Source organism: Pterocles gutturalis, unplaced genomic scaffold (assembly GCF_000699245.1).
Source record: "Pterocles gutturalis isolate BGI_N339 unplaced genomic scaffold, ASM69924v1 scaffold7566, whole genome shotgun sequence".
In the NCBI taxonomy this organism is placed as follows: Eukaryota; Metazoa; Chordata; class Aves; order Pterocliformes; family Pteroclidae; genus Pterocles; species Pterocles gutturalis.
This window is the reverse complement of record NW_010100254.1, coordinates 12,992-31,793: the sequence shown is the minus strand read 5'-3', so window position 1 is coordinate 31,793 and position 18,802 is coordinate 12,992. Positions and strand designations below refer to the sequence as shown.

Here is an 18,802-nt window from a genome sequence, read left to right as displayed (position 1 = left end):
AAAGTGAACTTTTTAAGGGTCTTAACTGCTAGTAATGCCATAACTGTGTATTTTTGGGATGGTGATGGGGAAAAAAAGGAGGGGAATATGACCCAAGAAGGTGTGCTAAATGGAAAAAGATACGAAGGTCAGTGGAAAAGCAGAGCAGGTATGGAATTGTGCTATTGTGAAAAGACTGGGGAGAAGATGATATGAAGTCACTAACCTTGGTTAGGCAGGAAAAAAGTGTTGTTGGAATGTGTCTTCATCTGTTTCTTTCATATCTTCTTTCTCTGCTGGGTCTGGCTGGTTTTCTCTTCCGTTTTTCTAGACAGTTAATAGAGGCAGGGAATTTAAGATGCGTCAGTGTTTGCGTATTATGCGTGCGTTTGGGTCTCCCTTGACTGCCTGTGCTTAGAGGGATTGCTGAGTGGCGAGTGGTGTTTTAAGATTGCATATCTTATTGTCACTGCCTTCTTCAAATCATTATTTGTATGAGTGACAAATTAGCTCCACCCTTTGCCTTCTAACTGGCATTTCAGTTCTGTTGCTTTTTTTGATCTAACCATGTTCATTCTACTTCTGTTTACTCCCTGTGGCACTCTTCCTCTAACTGCAGTTCAGTGCTACCATGCTTGATATTCCTTGGCCAGCTGACAGCTCACTTATCTAATGCACGTGGAGCCTAACAGTTTCATAGACAGGTACTACTTCTTGTCCTGGGCTTCTGGTCAGTAGGGTTTTTTTCCCCAACCTGTATAATGAACTTTACCCTGCATGTAGATGAACAGAAGTAATGGCTTCACAGAGGGGTATGAACTGTCCCTATTTAAATTGCTAACGTACAAGTCTAACTAATGTTAGCATGTTTAGTCATTTACTTGTTGGCTGTTCTAGCAGAAATGTTAGTCAAGCATTCTTAGATCATGACTGGAGTTTTAGTTTGTGAATAACAAAATACCACCAGTTCTACCAGCAAATCTGAGTAGTTTGTCCTCAGACTTGCTGTCAGTATTTTTCTGAAGATGCACAAGCTGATGAGTAGTTGCCAGAATTACAGTTTTGAACAAATGTATGTTATTCAGAAACATTTTACGTTAAATTAAAAAGTATTTTTCCATTTGTATTATGTATGTTCAGTTAGATAACCCAATACTTCATTCTTTATCTACTTTAAATTTTACAGTAATTAGTTGAAAGAACAAACTCTGATAGCAGACTCAGTTGAAGGCAGTCACTTTAGCCAAAAATTCTGCTACTGTTAATATTTGAGCAGTTTGTAATGCACATAAATATTTGATTTATCACACATGTTTTACAGAAACTTAGAACTGAATCAATCTGTAGAATGTCAAATGACAAGAGCACTTTTATCAATCAGCATGGTTAGAATTTCAACACAGGAACTTTCTGCATTATCTATTAAGTGATCTTGCTTGTCTTGATTAATTTTCTACTGCATATTTACATGATTATTAGAAAACAGAGGGAGGGGGAGAGAGAGAGATGCATGTAATTGTTTTTGTAATTTTTTTCAGGTATTTTTAGCAGCAATGATGTAGCAGTATCATTTCCAAATGCAGTATCTGGCTCAGGATCTAGCACTCCCGTTTCCAGTTCTCATTTACCTCAGCAGGCTTCAAGCCACTTGCAGCAAGTGGGAGCTCTGTCGCCTTCAACTGCGCCTTCTATAACTACTGTTGTTGCTGCAACTCAGGTAATCTACCACAAGAGTTTAAGAGAGCAAACCATGTTATTCACCTGCTTATTTTCGATGTTAAAATAATTTGTTTGGAAAATAGGTTAATAAACATATTTGTGTGAAAATGTTATAGTGGCTAGAAGTTTCCTGTAGCATGACATAATCCCAATCACATTGATTTTAAAAAGTGGTCTGTGCAAGTGTGTAGTAATAATGACTGTGTTATGACTAGTGGCATAAATGCCGGCCGGCTACAGTTCATCCGTGGTCTAACCAATGTCTGTTCTGAGAAAAATGTTTTAAGAAAGGATTTAAAAAGGAAAATCTGAAGTTTTGCATGTTTCATGCAAAAATGCTGGTCTTAGTTACAGAAGAGTGGTTTGTTTGGGAGATTTGACAAATGGACAACTAGGGCTAGCCCTGGCAAAGAGGTGGCCAAGGCTGACATCTTGATAGCAAATGAAGGTTGACATATATGCTATAGTTTTGTATTTGAAAGGTCATACAAATGAAGATACGTAGTTCATGTTTGATGGTGAAGAGATAAGGGAGGCACTGGAGGAGTGCAGAAGGGTGACATAGTTGAAGTAATGAACCAGAAAAAAATGTCTTTATGGTAGTATTTTGTATGAATTTAAGTTGGTCAAGATTGCATTTACCAAGGCAAGAGAGTAGGAAGTTATAGTTGTAGAGAACCACCATGATTAAAGTATGAAGGAATACTGTACTGGACATGATGTTTTTATACTTTGTGTTTCTTGTATTTTTCATTTTATGACAGGAATCAGTTTTACAATGAATGCATCAAATATACCTTTTTCTGTGCATGTAAGCCATCAACTTTTAATTTATGGAGTCTACAGTGATTTAAGATGGTGAATATAAACTTAAGCTTAATACATACATACATGTGTGTGCACATGTGCATGTCTGTGTATAGTACATGCATAGCAGAAATACTGTGTGCATGCCAACACAGCATACATTTAAATATCAAATAACACTTTGTTGTTATAGGTGGCCGTTCATATTTTTATGTATTTCTCCTGGACTGGTTTCCTAAAGAAATAAGGCTTGTGTTATGCCAGTGTATCTCTGTGACTTCTGTCTTGGAACTTTCAAACCTGTTGGTTCGTTTCACCCAAAATTGGGTGACATCTCTGTTGCACAAATTGACAGGAACTATTTTTAAAAAAATGAATTAAAAATACGATGCTTTGGTGAAGAGCCAATATAGGTTTTGTGAAGGGAAATCACAACCAATTGGAGTTAGGTTTTTTGGTTGTTGGTGGTGGTGTGGTGTTTTTTTTTTTTTTTACATAACTCACCGAAGACACTGAACTTGAACAATCTGGATGTAAGAGAGGTTGTTTCATAGTTTAGTGGCAGATGAAAAGATTTTTAAAAACCTGAACAAACCCAAACATGCTTGCTTTTCACATTGGAGAGGTTTCCAAGACTTACGGTAAAGATCAGCATTATGGCCTTTTGTGTAGCTCAATGTATTCACAAATTATCTAGGAAAAGGAGGAGGAACAGAAACCAAGTTTGCTGATTATGCTAGTTTATGCAATGAGCTGTTATGAAGATCAGATGTCACAAACTGCTGAAAAACCTCACCAGCCTATATTGACAAGGTGGTAAGAGAGCAAATAAAACTCATATTAAAGGAAAAAGGCAGTTTCTATTCAAAACAGATACAGTAGGTATCAAAAGAGGTACAAGAAGAGCCATGATAGTGAACAATGGCAAGGAACAGCATCATTATAAGGAATGAGTAAATAGGGTTCTTGCCCTGAAAAAGAGACACTGAGATGGGATAAGACAAAGGTCTGTAAACTCAGAAATGACATGGAAAAGTTAAATAAGCAAGAAGAGTGCACCATCACTTCTATTTGTTAAACTCTGTCAAAGGATAAACGGATTCAAAAAGCAGTGAAACAGAGCCCGTGTTTAGCCGGTAGGAGCAGAAATACCACAGCATTTTTTTCCTCATATTGTCACAAAAAGGTGTAGTATACCTTAGGAAGTGCACTTTCTCTTAGTGTTTAGCTGAACTAGAGAGCCCTCCATAGGTTAAGTGGTTAAAATTCCTGTGCTTCCTTTGGCTTTGTTTTTTTGGGACGTGTTGAGGTTTTTTTGTTGGTGGGGTTTTTTTGCCCCACAGAGGAGTTGTGTACCTTACCTCAGTACCTAGCTTGTTTTAAGTGGGTGTAGATTTACTTGTCAAGTTCTTGCTCACAGCTACTACCATTTAAAGAGTCTTTAGGTTCTGAACTATAAGGGAGGCTCAAATGCTGAGAACTTTTGCTTGACAGCTTTAAAAGGGAACTCCTGGGAATTAATGAACTCCTACGCTGCTTCAGTGACTCTAGGACTATACTTTGGTAACCAGTGTCTGCCAGTTGGAAATTGGTAAAGGCATAGTCTTTGTTTTTTCTTATATGAATGGTGTCAGCACATAAATTTGATCTTGGTCCTTCCATCATCTGAACCATTATACAGGCACTGGTATTTCAACCAAACAGCATGCCTGAGATAAGCTGTGTAACGTGACATGTCTCTAGGTTGTGCTCTACATCCAAGGCACCTATATTTATTGGATGAGTCTTTTTCCCTTCTGTATTCCCTGTCTTCACCATTTGCAGTTATACTGGTACTTTTCCTTTTTGTCTGGCATGCAGTAACATCCAACAGGTAGGCAATGGAAATTTCCAGTTGAGGCTAAATTGCTTTAACTGTCACCTTTCTGGTGTGCGTGGTGGTGTGTTTTTTTTTTTTTTTACCCTGCTGATTTATCATTTTTGAGAGAAACTTCCTACAAAGACGCTGTAGTGGCAAGAGTTGAACATTCAGGTGGATTTAAGGTCCATGGGCACAGTTATTCCTCATTGATATGGAAAATTAATTTACAGAGTACTTTCTAGAATGGAGAAGAAAGAAGATGGATGGCTATTGTGAATTTTAAAATATTCAGTGCTTTCATGTCCTGGTTGAGGTTTAGGATTGGTGTGACTTCTGTCATTGTACCAGGCAGATTAGATGTTTTTTCCCAGCTTTCAAGACTTGAAAATACCAAACAGGTTTCACCTCTCTGGAGGTGTCTTTGATTCACACTAAATCATGACAGCCACCTGTAATGTGCCTTTGTTTTTCCTGGACTTTGGAAGTCTTTTTCAGTTGCAGTTCACGAGGTCCTCTACTAGTGTTTGAAGAGACTCACTTAAGAGAACCTGTTTTATCATGCAGTTGCTCTCCAATTCAGGAGAACTTTTTTTTTTTTTTTTTTTTTTTTTGTGCAGTTATCGTAAAGTACTGATTATACTTCAAGGGTTAGGGTTTACCTACTTAGTTCTGCGAAGTTTCATTAGAGTGCTATGTCTCCTTACTGGACTCTTGTGGATGTATTCTCAGTGTTTACCCACCTCTTGACTGTGAAAGACTTCAAATAATGGTGTGCTTGTGTGTTTTTTTGTCTAGTGTTCTAATTAAAAGAAAATCAGACAAGATCCTAGGTGTACATACAGTGGATATAAGTTAAGGCACAAGCGTGCCTCTGTAGCAGATAAAAAGTAATAGTTAAAAAAAGTAGGTTTTATTTAAACTATTAGTTATGAGAGCAAGTACGCCCAAACCATGGTTCCTCAAGAATTTGGTCAGGATAGCAGACATGGAATTGGAATAGTACTGAAAACTGGAATAGCCTCAAAGATGTGCTGCTAAGGTGCACTCTTCTACGATTTCAGCTGTTAAGTTTTCTTAGATGTCTGTTGGGCATTTTTAATTATGATTTTGGGGACATCATAAATTTGTCAATTTTTGAGTTTTTGTTTCTTAAAGCAAGGGTGTTAAGAAATTCTAAAGAGAAGGTGTTAGAAAAAAATATATTTCCATAGAATTAGTTTCAAAATTGGCTGAACTATTTTGGTTAGGAGGTTACGGTAGACATCTAACACAGAAAATTTGGTTCATAGTATTAAGAAAACTTGCAAGCAATTGAAAGCAACTGTCCTAAAGTGAGAAAATTAGGTAATACTACTGTGCCTTTTGTTATTTTTAAATAACTGCTATACCCATTTGAAACGTCAGTGATTAAACCCCCCAAGTGCTACTTTGTACTTCCAACAACTAAACAACACTGATTTTAAAGTTTAAAACCCCCAACTTGAAAATCTTGAATTTTGATACTTTCATTCTGTTGTCTAGTATGATAGCTCCCGTACTGTGGCTTTTGTTTGTTTAAGGCAAAAACACAGTGTGGGCCTTGTTGCAATCGCCTTTTGTCTCATTTTCTTTTCCCTCATGCCACTCGTAATTTTTATCCCAATCTAATAAATCCAGAAGAGATTATTAGCTTGTGTTCCGTGCTGTGCCATAACTAAATTTAAATGCTGGTGTTCCTCACCAGGTAGGAATCAGTGGTCTAGTGAAAATGCCACTTGCTGGAAATGCAGATCTTTTTGCATCCTATTCCTCTTTTTTTCTATATCTTGGGCATAGCCTCAGATAGGTTACACTGCTTAATTCAGTGAGGCTTTATTAGCATAACAATGCATTTAACAATTGCAAGAATATAGGAAAAAAGGGATACAGGAAGGAAGGTACAGCCTACATAAATATTTGCTCTTGGTTTTCTGTGAATTGATCCTCTTGACATGCTTGTCAGTACTGCCTGTTTTGCATGTAAGAGCAAATTACTGTATCCTAAACTACTGTCTTTTCTCTCAGAAGCATATCTTTAACTTTTGCATGAATATTAATGTGTGCTCTCGTGTTGAGAAAAATAACTTTCTTGCATTTGGATTTTGAATATTGTCTTAATTTTTCCCTGTTAAGCCAAGTTACAAGTTGCACTACTCCGAGGTCCTATGCTTCGTTTTTATCTCGAAGGCTTCCTTGTGTTTCATAATTACAGCAAAAATGTTTGTCATCCTTGTTATGTTCTGTAACTTTTTGCTGTATTGCTCTTTCTAGTAGGTTATTCTTAGTGATTAATATATGTTCATAAAAAAGCAGTGACCTGGGTGTCTCGGTATCTTTTGGTATTGTACAGCAGGATTTGTTCTTTGCTAATCAGTAAATGGTGGTTGTTAGATTAGATTCTTTTTTTAAAATTTTGATTTAGTAGATTTAGTGTTTGATAATGAAGTGTTTGCTACTTTGGTCGAGATTGAGATTGAAATTGTCTGAGCTGTCTGGTTTTTTTGGTGATTTACATGAGTGAAATTACCCTACTAGCTCTCTCTGGTTTCTGGGGTCTCTACATTCAGACTGTAGGATCAAACTGCACAAACGGAAGTAAAGGTTTTGACCTTTTTTTTTCTTCCAGTCATTGGTTATTAAAGCCATCTCTCAGACTGTGTTCCTTTTAAGAAAAAATACATTTAATTACCTTCTCATTTCAATAGTATTTTTAGTGGGAGTGGAAATGGCATGTAGTGGTGTCTTTAAGACATACAGTCTTTTGTTTGAAAGATTTGTAGCTCATCTACTCTTTGGTGCTGGTAATGTATGATTCAGTAATGTATGATTTTTTTTTTACATTATAGTGATCTCAGTTTATTCAGAATTTTTCAGGATTTATTATTATTCTGGAAATTTAATATGATCAAATTGTGATTAGATTATTTTTTTTTCCCATGTAATGGTATCTGTGCTCTTAGTGACTGTAATAAGCACCTCTGTGAGGCAATTTCAAGCAATATTGCACATACTTGTCACTAACCTGTTTTACAGATACAATCCAGAAGATTATTTTCTCTTTCTTAGGACAGAGGAAAAAATGTGCTGCCACAGAAGCAGCTAATAAAGAGAAGGAAAAGGACAAGTATCTGTAGCAGCAGTCCTTATGGCTTGTACAAAGATAGGGAAATTGAATAGTTACTGTTTGTTACTCTTTTTAACCAGGATTTATTTGTGATGGCATGATAGGTCCACTTGGGCATAGTGTAGTGAACTACTGTCTCCGTGGCAAGGGTGTGATAGTTGGGAAGGTAGGTGCTGCTACTCAGTTGCAATTCTGAGTGAAATAGATTTGCTCTAATCACTTCCATTATCCCTTCTGAAGTTTGTTTGGCTTCATTCCCCTTAGGAGCAGTAGAAAACCAGCAGGGTTTTCTTTACCATTCATACAGTGGTGGTTATTCTCTGTCTGATCCAGCTTTCAGAGGGAGATAAGGCGCCTTTTTTTTTTTTTATTTTTTTTTTTTTCAATAGATTTGGAGTTATTTGTTAACAGTAGAGGAATGTGGAAGCTCAGGAATCCTGAGATCTTTTCAGATTCTGAATGTAGGGCACCTGATGTTTCAGATGTTTCTGTCCTGTGGTTTTTGTTTTCTTACTTTCTGAGTTAGTCTAATGACTAATTTTGGATTGCTGTAGTCCCCTGCTCTTTCTCCACATAACTCATTTATCTTTTTTTTGCCTTCCTGTTTTGGTGGGTTTTTTCTTCTCATAGTTTTAAGTCTGCTCATCATTTTGCATGCTATCAAGGGAACTTCCTCCTCCATTTTCTTTCCTGGCACCCTTGGGAAAATAAGTAAAAATACAGGAAAGAGGAACTCTTTAGTTCATGAATCTTAGTTCATGACCCTATCAACAGAGAAATCAGGAGCAGTGTTGGGAGCCGTCTTATTTGATACTTTCCAAAATGGATGGAATTCTGAGGGAGTTTAAGAGTACATCTTCAACAAGTAGTCTTTGCTGAAAATTCAAGTTGAGAGACTTCTTTGCAAGTCTTCTGAAGCGGGATTTAGGCATGTTCATAGGACAGTAAAATGCACATGCCTGATTGATAATTGCTGCTGAGTTTACAATTGTAGCCTTAAATTATGGATGTCATATTCTCAAAATTCACCATGGACTCCTTGATCTGCTTCTGTTTCCCAGTCTTGCTCAGAGAAACATACTCTGTGTCCTGCTCTTTTTTTTTTGTCCCTTTGTTTTTTTCTTTTTTTCTTTTTTTTTTTTTTTTTTCTCTCCGATTACATATTCAGCTCAAAGTAAATGTGAGGAAAGGAGGAAAGCTTCAGGTTAAGCATCTGAAATTTGCTGCAGCTGGGCTGGCAAGAGTGTCAGTCCATTTAAGGGAAGTTTCTGGGCTGTCCTCTGGGTGGATACTCTAGAAAATGGCAGGTCTGTTAGCTGCTTTAATGATCTTTTCTTTGGGGAGAATGAATACATGAAAAGAGACAAGTTGCCCTCAGTTCTATGACATTGGGATGTGACCATCTCCGACTTAAACTAACATGTACTAGATGGTTGACTGCTTAAGTGAGCTTTCTGCTTCGCTGCCAAAAATACACATCCCAACCATGTGCAATGGCTGAATTTAAGAATTTAGCATAATACTCTTGCAGGCACCTTTGGATCAGAACATCTTAAGACTTAAAACTAGAGGCTTTGAAATTTTCTCAATTAACTTATTTAAGCGATAGTCCTTTCTTGCAATGCGAAGGAACTTATCCTAATTATGGTAAATTACATAAGATGAATAATCAGAGATGATTTCTGTAACTTGGGAAGACCCTTATGGTCTTCTTAGATTTTTCAGGCCGCTTCCTGAAGTCTGTTTCTTCATATAGTAATAGTTGAGATATTGAATGCCATAATAACTTTTATGAAGTCCAGAGTGCAAATACTATAGATTTCTACTGCTTGTCTGGAGAGCTAGTAACAGGTGGGTGCCTTGTGGTGAAACATCTCACCCCTTAGAAATGAGTCATTTATGTAAGACAGTACTTAAGACAATATCTTCGTGTATTGCTAAATTTCTCCAAAATATGCTTCCTCTGGGGATCATGACATCAAGTCATACAAGTCTTTTCCTTTTGCTGATACCAATTCATTTGATGTAATCTAAAGTTAAGTGATCTTTCCTGCAGATAAACAGTAGGTTTTATAAGTTCTATTAGTTTTGTGTGGTTTTTTTTTTTTTTTTGAGTTCAATTTATACATTGCTGTATGGTTTGTGGTGTGGGTTTTTTGTTTGGTTGGCTTTTTTAAGATCCAATAAAAGTAACAGGTTTTACAAATTTGTGGTCACTTTGGTTGTATTTTGTGCATTTGTCTTTCTAAAGATGATTTGCATTATTTTTAATATGAGTGGTAATTAAAAAGAGAATAATAAAACATCTGGATATTGTGATATTACATAGTTTAAGCAGCATGCTTCCAGAAAAAGGAAATCATATCCTTACTGCGGTACTAGAATTCTCTAATCAATAGATACAGTGGATACATGAAAACCAATTAACATATTTTGTGTGACTATCAAAACACTTGATGTTAAGATCTCTCAAAAGAGATTCCTACCCTCTGGGTCAAAGGTAAAATGCCAACATGGATCACAGGCTGTTTGGATGCTGAAATTCTTGGTTCTTCTTATCTCATAACTTTAAGAAAATTATTTAAAAGGAAAGCCAGCACATCCAGAACAAAAAGAAATAATTCTTAATAGAATATGTTGCTCATCCTTGGGACTCATTGCCACAGGAAATTGCCAATGCTGGCAGATTTAGAAAGTGTGCTAAATGCATTCCTCAGTATGTTGTAGACATAGAGGAGTTTGGTATTGTGGTGTAAGATGTCAAGGCAAAATAGTGACTTTCCTTCCAAAACCACTAATGTGTCACAGCCACTTAAATTTAAGAGTCTTACAAAATTAAAAATGTAAAAGAATTATGCTAGTAAAGGTTTTTCCATCTAAATTCTTGTTTGTCACTTAAAACCTGTTTTAATTCCTTGTTACTTCTAGGCAAAATGGGTAAAAATCTAATATTCTTCTCATTTAGTCTAACTAAGGATTTTTGGGGTGGGGGTGGAGGAGAGTAGTAAGGAGGAAGAATTTACAGCCAGAGGGAAAATTCCTTCTAACATGTGACTCAACTAGAAGAACAAAGGAATCATAGTTGCAAGTAATCTAGTATTTAGCCCAGTTAAAATCTTTACTTTTTATATTTTCCTCCTAGTTCAGTAACGTTGTCTTCACATAGACTTATGCAATATACAGGTAGTCTGAAAGGCAGTTGCATGATTTTGTGCAGTGCTGCATGCTGAGACAACTGCATCAGTGTTTCGTTCTAGCAATAAATGTTTTCTGCCTTCAAGCTGAAGCTTATTTAGCTTGGCTTATCTGGTGCTGCTGTAGCAACCATCAGTCTCCAGGCAACTGAGGCACATTGACCTCTTCGTTGAACTGAGTGTAGCACTACTTCGATGTAGCTGCCTGAGACAATAGTAATGGTGTTGGATGTGAAAAATGTGAAAATTTTCTAGTCTGTATGCAAGGGCAAGAATAAATAAATATTTAGATGAAACAAAATGTTTAGGCTTGACTTGAAAAATAATTCAATTTTACATGGTGTATGCTTTGTTACAAGCTGCAAAGTTCATTACTGAGGCAGTGTCCTTATAGGCCATATATAAAATATTGAGAATCTTGCAAGTGTTTTTATACAGCAGTAATTCTGCTACTGTAGGTGTTTGTTTCATTACTTCAAGGGCGAAGACTATTGAGGTTTATTCAGAAAGTTAAAATGTCAATGCTTATGAGTAAGTGACTGATGATTATTACTGGTTTTGAAATTATAGATGATCTTGAAAGTATTTACTTTTCTCTCAGATCCATTATTTGTCGTATTGTGGCAAAGTGTCTGGCTTTCTTTGGAATAGCTATGTGAAGAAAATAGATTACTATATGGGTATACTAGGTTTGTTTCTTGATCAAATAGTTATTTCTACTAGTCAATCTGAGAGTGAAATTGTGATTTCTGATATATAGGTTAATGCTCGTAAGGAAAACAAATTCTTGGGCAAGATGTTGCTTCCGTTGTCTGTGTAGAGCACATACAGGTTAAGTGGTATGTACACAGAGATGCAAAGGATGGAGGAACAAATTTGAGGTAAAAAGGATTTGTGTTGAAATTATAGCTCTGTTTTCAGTTAGGTTTGTGGAGAGGTGGAGGAATCCCTGGGTCTTATCTCTGTAAAGCCTCCTTTGAAAACAAAAACAAACAAAACCAAAAACAAGACCTCTTAATGAGGTGGCATTCTAGTAAGTTTTTGTAGAATTCCCTTTTTTTTGTGTCTAGTTTATAGATAAATAGATTTGAATTGGTTAAAATTTTAGAGAATATCCAGCTTAGTTATCATGGAAGAGATGAGTAAATGGGTAGTATGGTTGAGGTTATAGCTTTTTCACATTATTGGAAGACAGGCCTTCTGCCCATGTGGTTTTTAATGACTTGATGTGCCCTTGTTGTATACTAGGCAGAAGTATAAATTAGTTTCTGTAGGTGTGCCATTAATTTTTCATTTTGCCTTTCAAATCCCACTGTGTTTCCCAGTTGCATTCATTCATGTCCTTCTTGGGAAATATTTGAGTGCCGCTATTTGAAGGTTAGCTGGTTTCATTTAATTGAAGGATTTATTTGTACATTTAATCAAAACAATTGATTCTCAAAGACATCTGATGATTTGCTTGTTCAGAAGCAAGAATTTTCATCACAGATAGAAGCTCAAAGTATTTATTTTTGCTAGTAACATAAAAAGTACACATGATGTGAATAATGTATCCACAGGATGATTTTACATGTCACATATACAGTTTTCCTGACAGATTTTAATTATAATAATTTGTACATTTGTAATTAATGCTCTTTTTGATTGAAAAGTTTTTTTTTCTTCTAAGATATCACACACTCTTTTTCTGATTTAATTTTAACTTTTCCAGCCTCCTAATGAAGCTTTTAAATTAATTCTTTTTTTTTTTCCAGCCAGTTAGTGAAAACATTTATTGTAAAATTGCACCTTGATTATCTATTTTAAAAAAGCCCCAAACTTCAAGGACTTCAAACTGCGTGGATGGTAATGGTGGCAGTGTGGGATGGGTTATCTTCAAACCCAGTATTGCTTTCATAGAATGAATGAATAAAAGACTCCAGTGGATGTTTGGGGTTGATTCGTATTGGTGATGTATCTGTGATAGCAGGTGAGGTTAGCTGTAAAAAGTACACTTTCCACTTTCAGTCATCAATAGTGCTGTAGGCTGTTTTAGTCAAGAAGTTGATATAGTTTGCTTGAAAATTAATTACGTTCAACTTATAACTATGAAAGCCAAAATAAAAATTAAGAGGTGTAAATTAAAGTATTGGTTTAGTTAAAATATATAAATACTGTTTATCGTGCTGCATTTTAATAATATTTTGTGCTAGTTGTTTTGAAAAGTCATTATAGTTTTCAGAAGAAATGTGGAAACAGTGTTTTATTAAGGATTTTCTGTGTTGGCCTTAATTCTGTCTGTATTTCTCGGCATATAGGAAGATAAACAGGCATTTGGAGTAATTTTTTTTTTCATTGGAAACAAGGTCCAGATAAGATTTTTAAGCAAATTCCATATTTATGGTGAAAATATTCAGGAGTTGTATTGCATCAAGTGATGCATGAAAAGCTGTTGATGTGGTGGAACTTCTTGGGTTCCTAGAAATTTGGTGTATTGCTGTAGTTACCTGCAGTCTGACCACCCACCTGTATGTAGGTGTGTATTGCTATCCCAGATAAACAGCTAGCAGTGTTCAGAGGTGGCAAGGGATGACATATAGCAGTGGTTTCCCCTGCATCTTCTAAATGAAGTTAAAGATGGCACCAGAGGTACTGAAAGAATAAAAGGAAGCAATAGCACATTCATTGCATTGAATACCCAAGAAAAGCCAACTGTTATATGCTTCCTGGAGTGTAATTGGCCTTAAAAATTCTAGGGATAAAATCGCTTTTCTTCACTTGTCCAAGTTAACCTACGAAACGTAAGGCCATGTTGCTTTTGCTGCTATCACTTGGTAGCAGCTCTTTTCACTTCTCAAGAAAAGCAATTGATTTATATATATGTATATTATCAACTTTTATTATCGTTACATACATAACAATAATATATTTGAATATCTAAGCTCATTTAATGGCAAGTTTTAATTTTGGTGTTATTTTTAATAGTACGTTATTCAGATAACCTGCTTGCCTTTGTCCAAAACTTAAGATGATTTCTAGATGAAGTAAGCTGATGTTAGTATTTGGTCTAGTGCTTGAATTTCCATCCATATTTTGTGAAGCTAGACATTTGCATGGAAAGCATTAGTAACATCTTCTCAGAAGCATAGCAGAACAGCTCACAGAAAATTTAACTTTAAAGTTTGTCTGCGTAAAATTTTTCTATACTGTTTTCAGTAGTAATTGGCCATAAGTAGTTGTTGGTGATATCTAATGCTGTTGGTTTCTTTACTTTGTGTTAATAGGAACAAGGGGTAGTTTTGTGCTGTCACAGCATCGTGCTGTGGTGAAGAACGTGGTATGATTGGTGAATGGTATGACCCCAACCACATTAATCTGGTGCTCATACTTCAAGGGATATAGACAGTGCAGGAGCAAGGATATGTTTCTATTTTAAACAAGAAAAAAAAATCATTTGGAATTATTGTTGACAAAATAGATATTGGCTGAAGTAGGTAAGCAGATGATCTCTCACTAGTTGTGGCGCATCATCATAATATAACACAAAGCTACAATATAGCAATGCCTATTTTTAAAGCAGAGGGGAAAAGGGATGTTGATTGGATATAAACTGATTAAGAAGCTGTCTTGGAATTGGTTATTCCATCAGTCCTTGTTGTCCTATGGTGACAGGAGGAGAGTTCAGTAATGGTTTAACTGCAATTAAATCCCTCCCCTTTCTTTATGGAAACTCAACTGTAGGCATTTCAGCATTAGCCTAAACAATGGTTTTGAATATGTTAAGCCCTTAACAATTAGGGAGCAGTTTGGGGCGTTGAATAATATGGAATGATGCAATTGAACCTGACAGCTTCAACAGTCAGCCTACTCATGGGACCCGAAAGTTGTTCACACTTGGTTTCATCTCTCATCACACGCTGAGTATTAAAACCTTACTGGTGTGGAGGTGAGACAGAAATGAGGCCTGTTATCAGAAAATATTTCATAGCATAAAACTTGAAAGGAACAGGGGAATAGGCATGCTCAAAGGTTCTCAAATTGTTGAGACCTAATCTAATTGTATGCAGATAAGTATTGTCTCATTTTTCTCCCCTTTGGAGTTTCTTGGTGTGTTTGGGTGTTTTTGTTTGTTTGTTTGTTTGTTTTTTTTGTTTGTTTTGGTTTTTTGGTGTGTGTGTGTGTTGTGGGTTTTTTTTTCTTTTTTTTTTTCCTTAAAGAACATGTAACTTTTGAAACCAAGAAACTGTTTTCCCTGGAAACTTAAGTAAATGCCCAGTTATGAATGCAAATAGATGTAAACTTTAGAAAGTTTATAGTCACACCATTTTGGAGTGATGCAAACAAATATAAAACTTTTAAATATTCAGAGGATATTTGTATATACAAGTTACATTCAGTGAACTTGCAAATCTAGTTCTTTAATTGGAAGAATATACTTGCACTTTCTTGCTGTAGAGGAAGTGTTTTTAAGCATCAGTCAAATATCATTTATTCTTATTGCACTCGGGCATTCCATGAATTACTATATCTTCCTCCTGTACTGCTCTGCCGCTTATTGCTTTACTGATTTATTGAACATGCCATAAATGAAAGCAGTGTATTATATACCTCTAGATGGGCTTAAATCCTTCTGCTAAAATATTTTCAGGAAAATTTGCTGCCTTTTTGAAATAAATACTTAGCAGTCTCTTGTTTTATTAGTTCATACATTTTTGATCATGTATTGTGTTGACTGTTTAAATAGAATCAGTTGAAATAAAGAATACTACAGCTTTAAAAGTTCTGCTTTTTAAATCATGTTTCAGTCCTATGACCTTAATATGTATTGACAGGATGATTGCGCATTTTTAATAAATGCTTGCTACAGCTTGTTTTGACTGTGAGTGAAACATGAAGCTCCTATTTCATCTTTAAATAATGTAGCACTCCTCCACCTCCTCTGCTTTCCTGTCAGATGAAGTAACACATACATAATAAAGCTTCGCAAATCGTTATTCTTGTCATTTTACATTGCCATTTTTAAAAAAGTATTTTAAAAGTTTTTTATTTGCCTCTGGCTTACTTATTGATGTGACTTTTTGCTTTGAGGGTTGCATAGGATACATGATGGCACTAGGACTTTTGTAGTTCCAACTTGTAGGACACCTTTACTATTATTTTAAATTATAAACAGGGATTAAGTTTAGGGTGAACCACCACTTGTGAAAAAACTCGAGTTCTTAGATATTGTTTGAATCATGCTAAGTCTTTTGATCTGTTATATCAACCCACTTAGCAAACATTGTTTAATTCCTTTGATGTCTTTTGTTTTGTGATGTGATGGTTACTCAACAGACTTTAGCAACTCCTTTCAAGATACTTAGATACTTTTAGAAAGTTCTTAAAGCTATTTGGGCATGTTTCAGTCAAATAAACATGTATTCTCCTTGCTGATTATAGCTGACCTGCCATTATAAATTAATAGAAAGTTGCTATTGCACAGTTTTAAGCAGCCTTGCAGTGAATTACACATAGTATAGCAGCTTCTATGTAGAATGTGAGCAGTACACTTACGCAGTACACTTACTGGAATTAAGAGAAATCTTTTGTAGAAATATTCTGAAACTAAACAGAAATAAGACCTGGTGTTTGTAGTTTAAAAAAAAGAACAAACTGTATTAGTAGAATTCATAACCTCAACCAATGTGTTTAAATAAAGCTTGTGTATATATATGTATTTATTTTGCTAGTCTTGTCTCTTAGATATAGAAGCAAGTAATGGTTGAATCTTGTGATATTCCATTCTGTAAGGTTTATTAATCTAAAGGTTTTTACAAAAAATACATTGTTTCTGAAGTTTGGGTTTTTTTGGAGAGGAAAACAGATGAAGGTTGCTAGCAAATGATAGTAGTTGAGTTGGAATCATGCTATAGATGTTTATTAAGGAAAATAGCAGAAGCTGTGCAGTATTGCTGCCGTCATCAGTAAGTGTCACAGTACTAGTACATACTGTATTTCTGGAAGCTGTTATAGCTGGGTAGGTGGAAATGCCTGCATTATTTTTAAGAATTACAACTAATTGAGATTAGTTCTACTGAAGACATGCAATTCTTAAAAAAAACCAAACAAAAATAAAAAAACCCAGCCAGATTTTAAGCGAAACTGTGGTTCTGTGTCTAGCAATCTTGCACATACCTCTCAACTGAAAAGTGAAAGAAACCTCATCATTGTAAGTAATTACTTGTGGCTTCTTCTAACTTTGTGACAGTAGAAGAATGTAAGTATCAGGCACAATTTCTCACCAGTATATAGTAAATAAAGCGTCATTGAAAACAGTTGTGTGAATTCATAAAAGTCCATTCATCAAGTTTAATATGTTGGCTGAAAGCCAGAACTTAATGGTAGTGTGTGATTCTTTCCAGAGACATAGTTTATACTCTGTAATATTTTGCTGTAATAACCAGTATGTTTTCCCCGTCTCTTGTGTGCTGTTATACATGTCAAAATGTCCCACAAATTGAGTTCCTTACTGCTCACCTTCTTTTTTTTTGTTTTTCAAAAAAAGTTTCCTTTGTAAATGTTTACATTTTCTTAAAAGATTCATTTTTAAAACCAGTGATCAAACAGGTTGTGTATCTTTGATTCCCTCACCCCTTTGTTTGTTCCCTCCTCCCCTTTGATTCCCCCCCCCTCCCTTGTTCCAAAGTAATTTTTTTATCAGGTAGGAAAATGCCTTTTTAATAAGCAGCTGTGCCTTTTTTTCTTTGATTGCCTGTCTCTGCAACTCGCACTTGACACAAATCTTTTTCTTCGAAAGGGAAAAAGCATAAGCAGCCAAGGAAGAAGGTATTTTTATTGCGTTGGATTATGCAAGGTTTTGGCCAGCCTCCTTAGCTTCATCTGTTTAAGGGTTCATTTTCGCTTGTTTGGCACAAGTCCCAGCAGAGACCTTCAGAATTGTGGTTAGCAACATGAATGAACACAAACTTTGGGAGCTCTTCAATAAGTAGAGCTGGCCAACTGCCAAAAATACAGTTCCTTATATGGGGTCAGGGCAAAGCTGTGATTCGGCGAGCCCCCTATTGTATAGAAAACATACTTGTAATGGCTGTTTGCGTTCTTTAAAATAAAAACAAAACAAAACAAAAAAAACACCAGGCTTCCAAGTCTATCAAAATAGGAAGTAACAAAATAGTGTGCAGGTTTTACTAATGACGGAGCCGAGCAAAGGAAATATGGCTCTCTGTAGTTAAACTATAGAGCTGAAAGTTGGACCTTTTGACCTCCACAGCCGGCTTGTGATGTAAGGAACCCAAGCATTTGTGAAACATCTGTTGTCTACCTGCCCTTATTTTGTAAATGGTTTAATAAGATTACATAATTAGTAGGATAACCACATGGTCACCATGCTACTAAGTCCTAGCACTGAGTACATACTTCAGGATTGCAAGGAAGTCTACCCATCCTGCTACACGGTGGTGGTTTTAAAATGCAATTTGGGTATTGTTAATATTTGCTGCAGTAATTTTTTATTAGAAGTTTTTTTTTATTAACAGATCTTGCCAACAACAAGTAAAACGCACTTTAAAATGTGTTATATTTTCAAAGTACTGCAGTTCTATTTCTGCTCTGACAAATGGAAAATAATATTTTTCTTTTAATGCATTCAGGTTTTTTTTTTTTTTTAAAACTTCAAAAAATTAATAATTGTGCATTAGGAAAGCTTCTTTAAAATATATTTATCATTTCTCCCCCTTTTTAAAAAACAGAATTCAAGTTTTAATTGGTTTCTTCCAGGCAAGCACCCTACCTGGATCTTCTTTCAGTCTGCCTCCATCCCACATGTACGGCAATAGGCTGAATCCAAATTCAGCAATGGCAGCACTTATAGCTCAGTCTGAAAACAGCCAAGCAGGTAAGCTTCCCGCTGCTGGTGACAAATGTGCAACTTTACAGACCTAAGTATTTTTGAAATAATTGTAAAATTTTGTTTTTCAACTCTGCTTAACGTTTGGTTATTAAATGTCTGTATAAAGTTATTATGTGTTGGAAGTAAATTCTCAATTGTCCTGCAGAACAGTGCGGGTTTTCTTGCTTTTTTTTTCTTTTTTTTTTTTTTTTTTTTAAAGTGTTTGAAATTTA

At 35.6% G+C, this 18,802-nt stretch overlaps 1 protein-coding gene across 1 annotated transcript in view; it reads left to right on the top strand.

Annotated features, from left to right (window-relative positions):
- The window catches only part of MLLT10 (myeloid/lymphoid or mixed-lineage leukemia (trithorax homolog, Drosophila); translocated to, 10), a gene marked incomplete at both ends in the record, with an annotated part of 99,405 nt that overhangs the window by 71,801 nt on the left and 8,802 nt on the right, over positions 1-18,802 (top strand). Inside the window, 2 exons of the mRNA XM_010079055.1 lie at positions 1,518-1,696; positions 18,458-18,575. Coding sequence (XP_010077357.1) covers positions 1,518-1,696; positions 18,458-18,575 — 297 coding nt within the window. The remainder of the gene's footprint in view (positions 1-1,517; positions 1,697-18,457; positions 18,576-18,802) is intronic.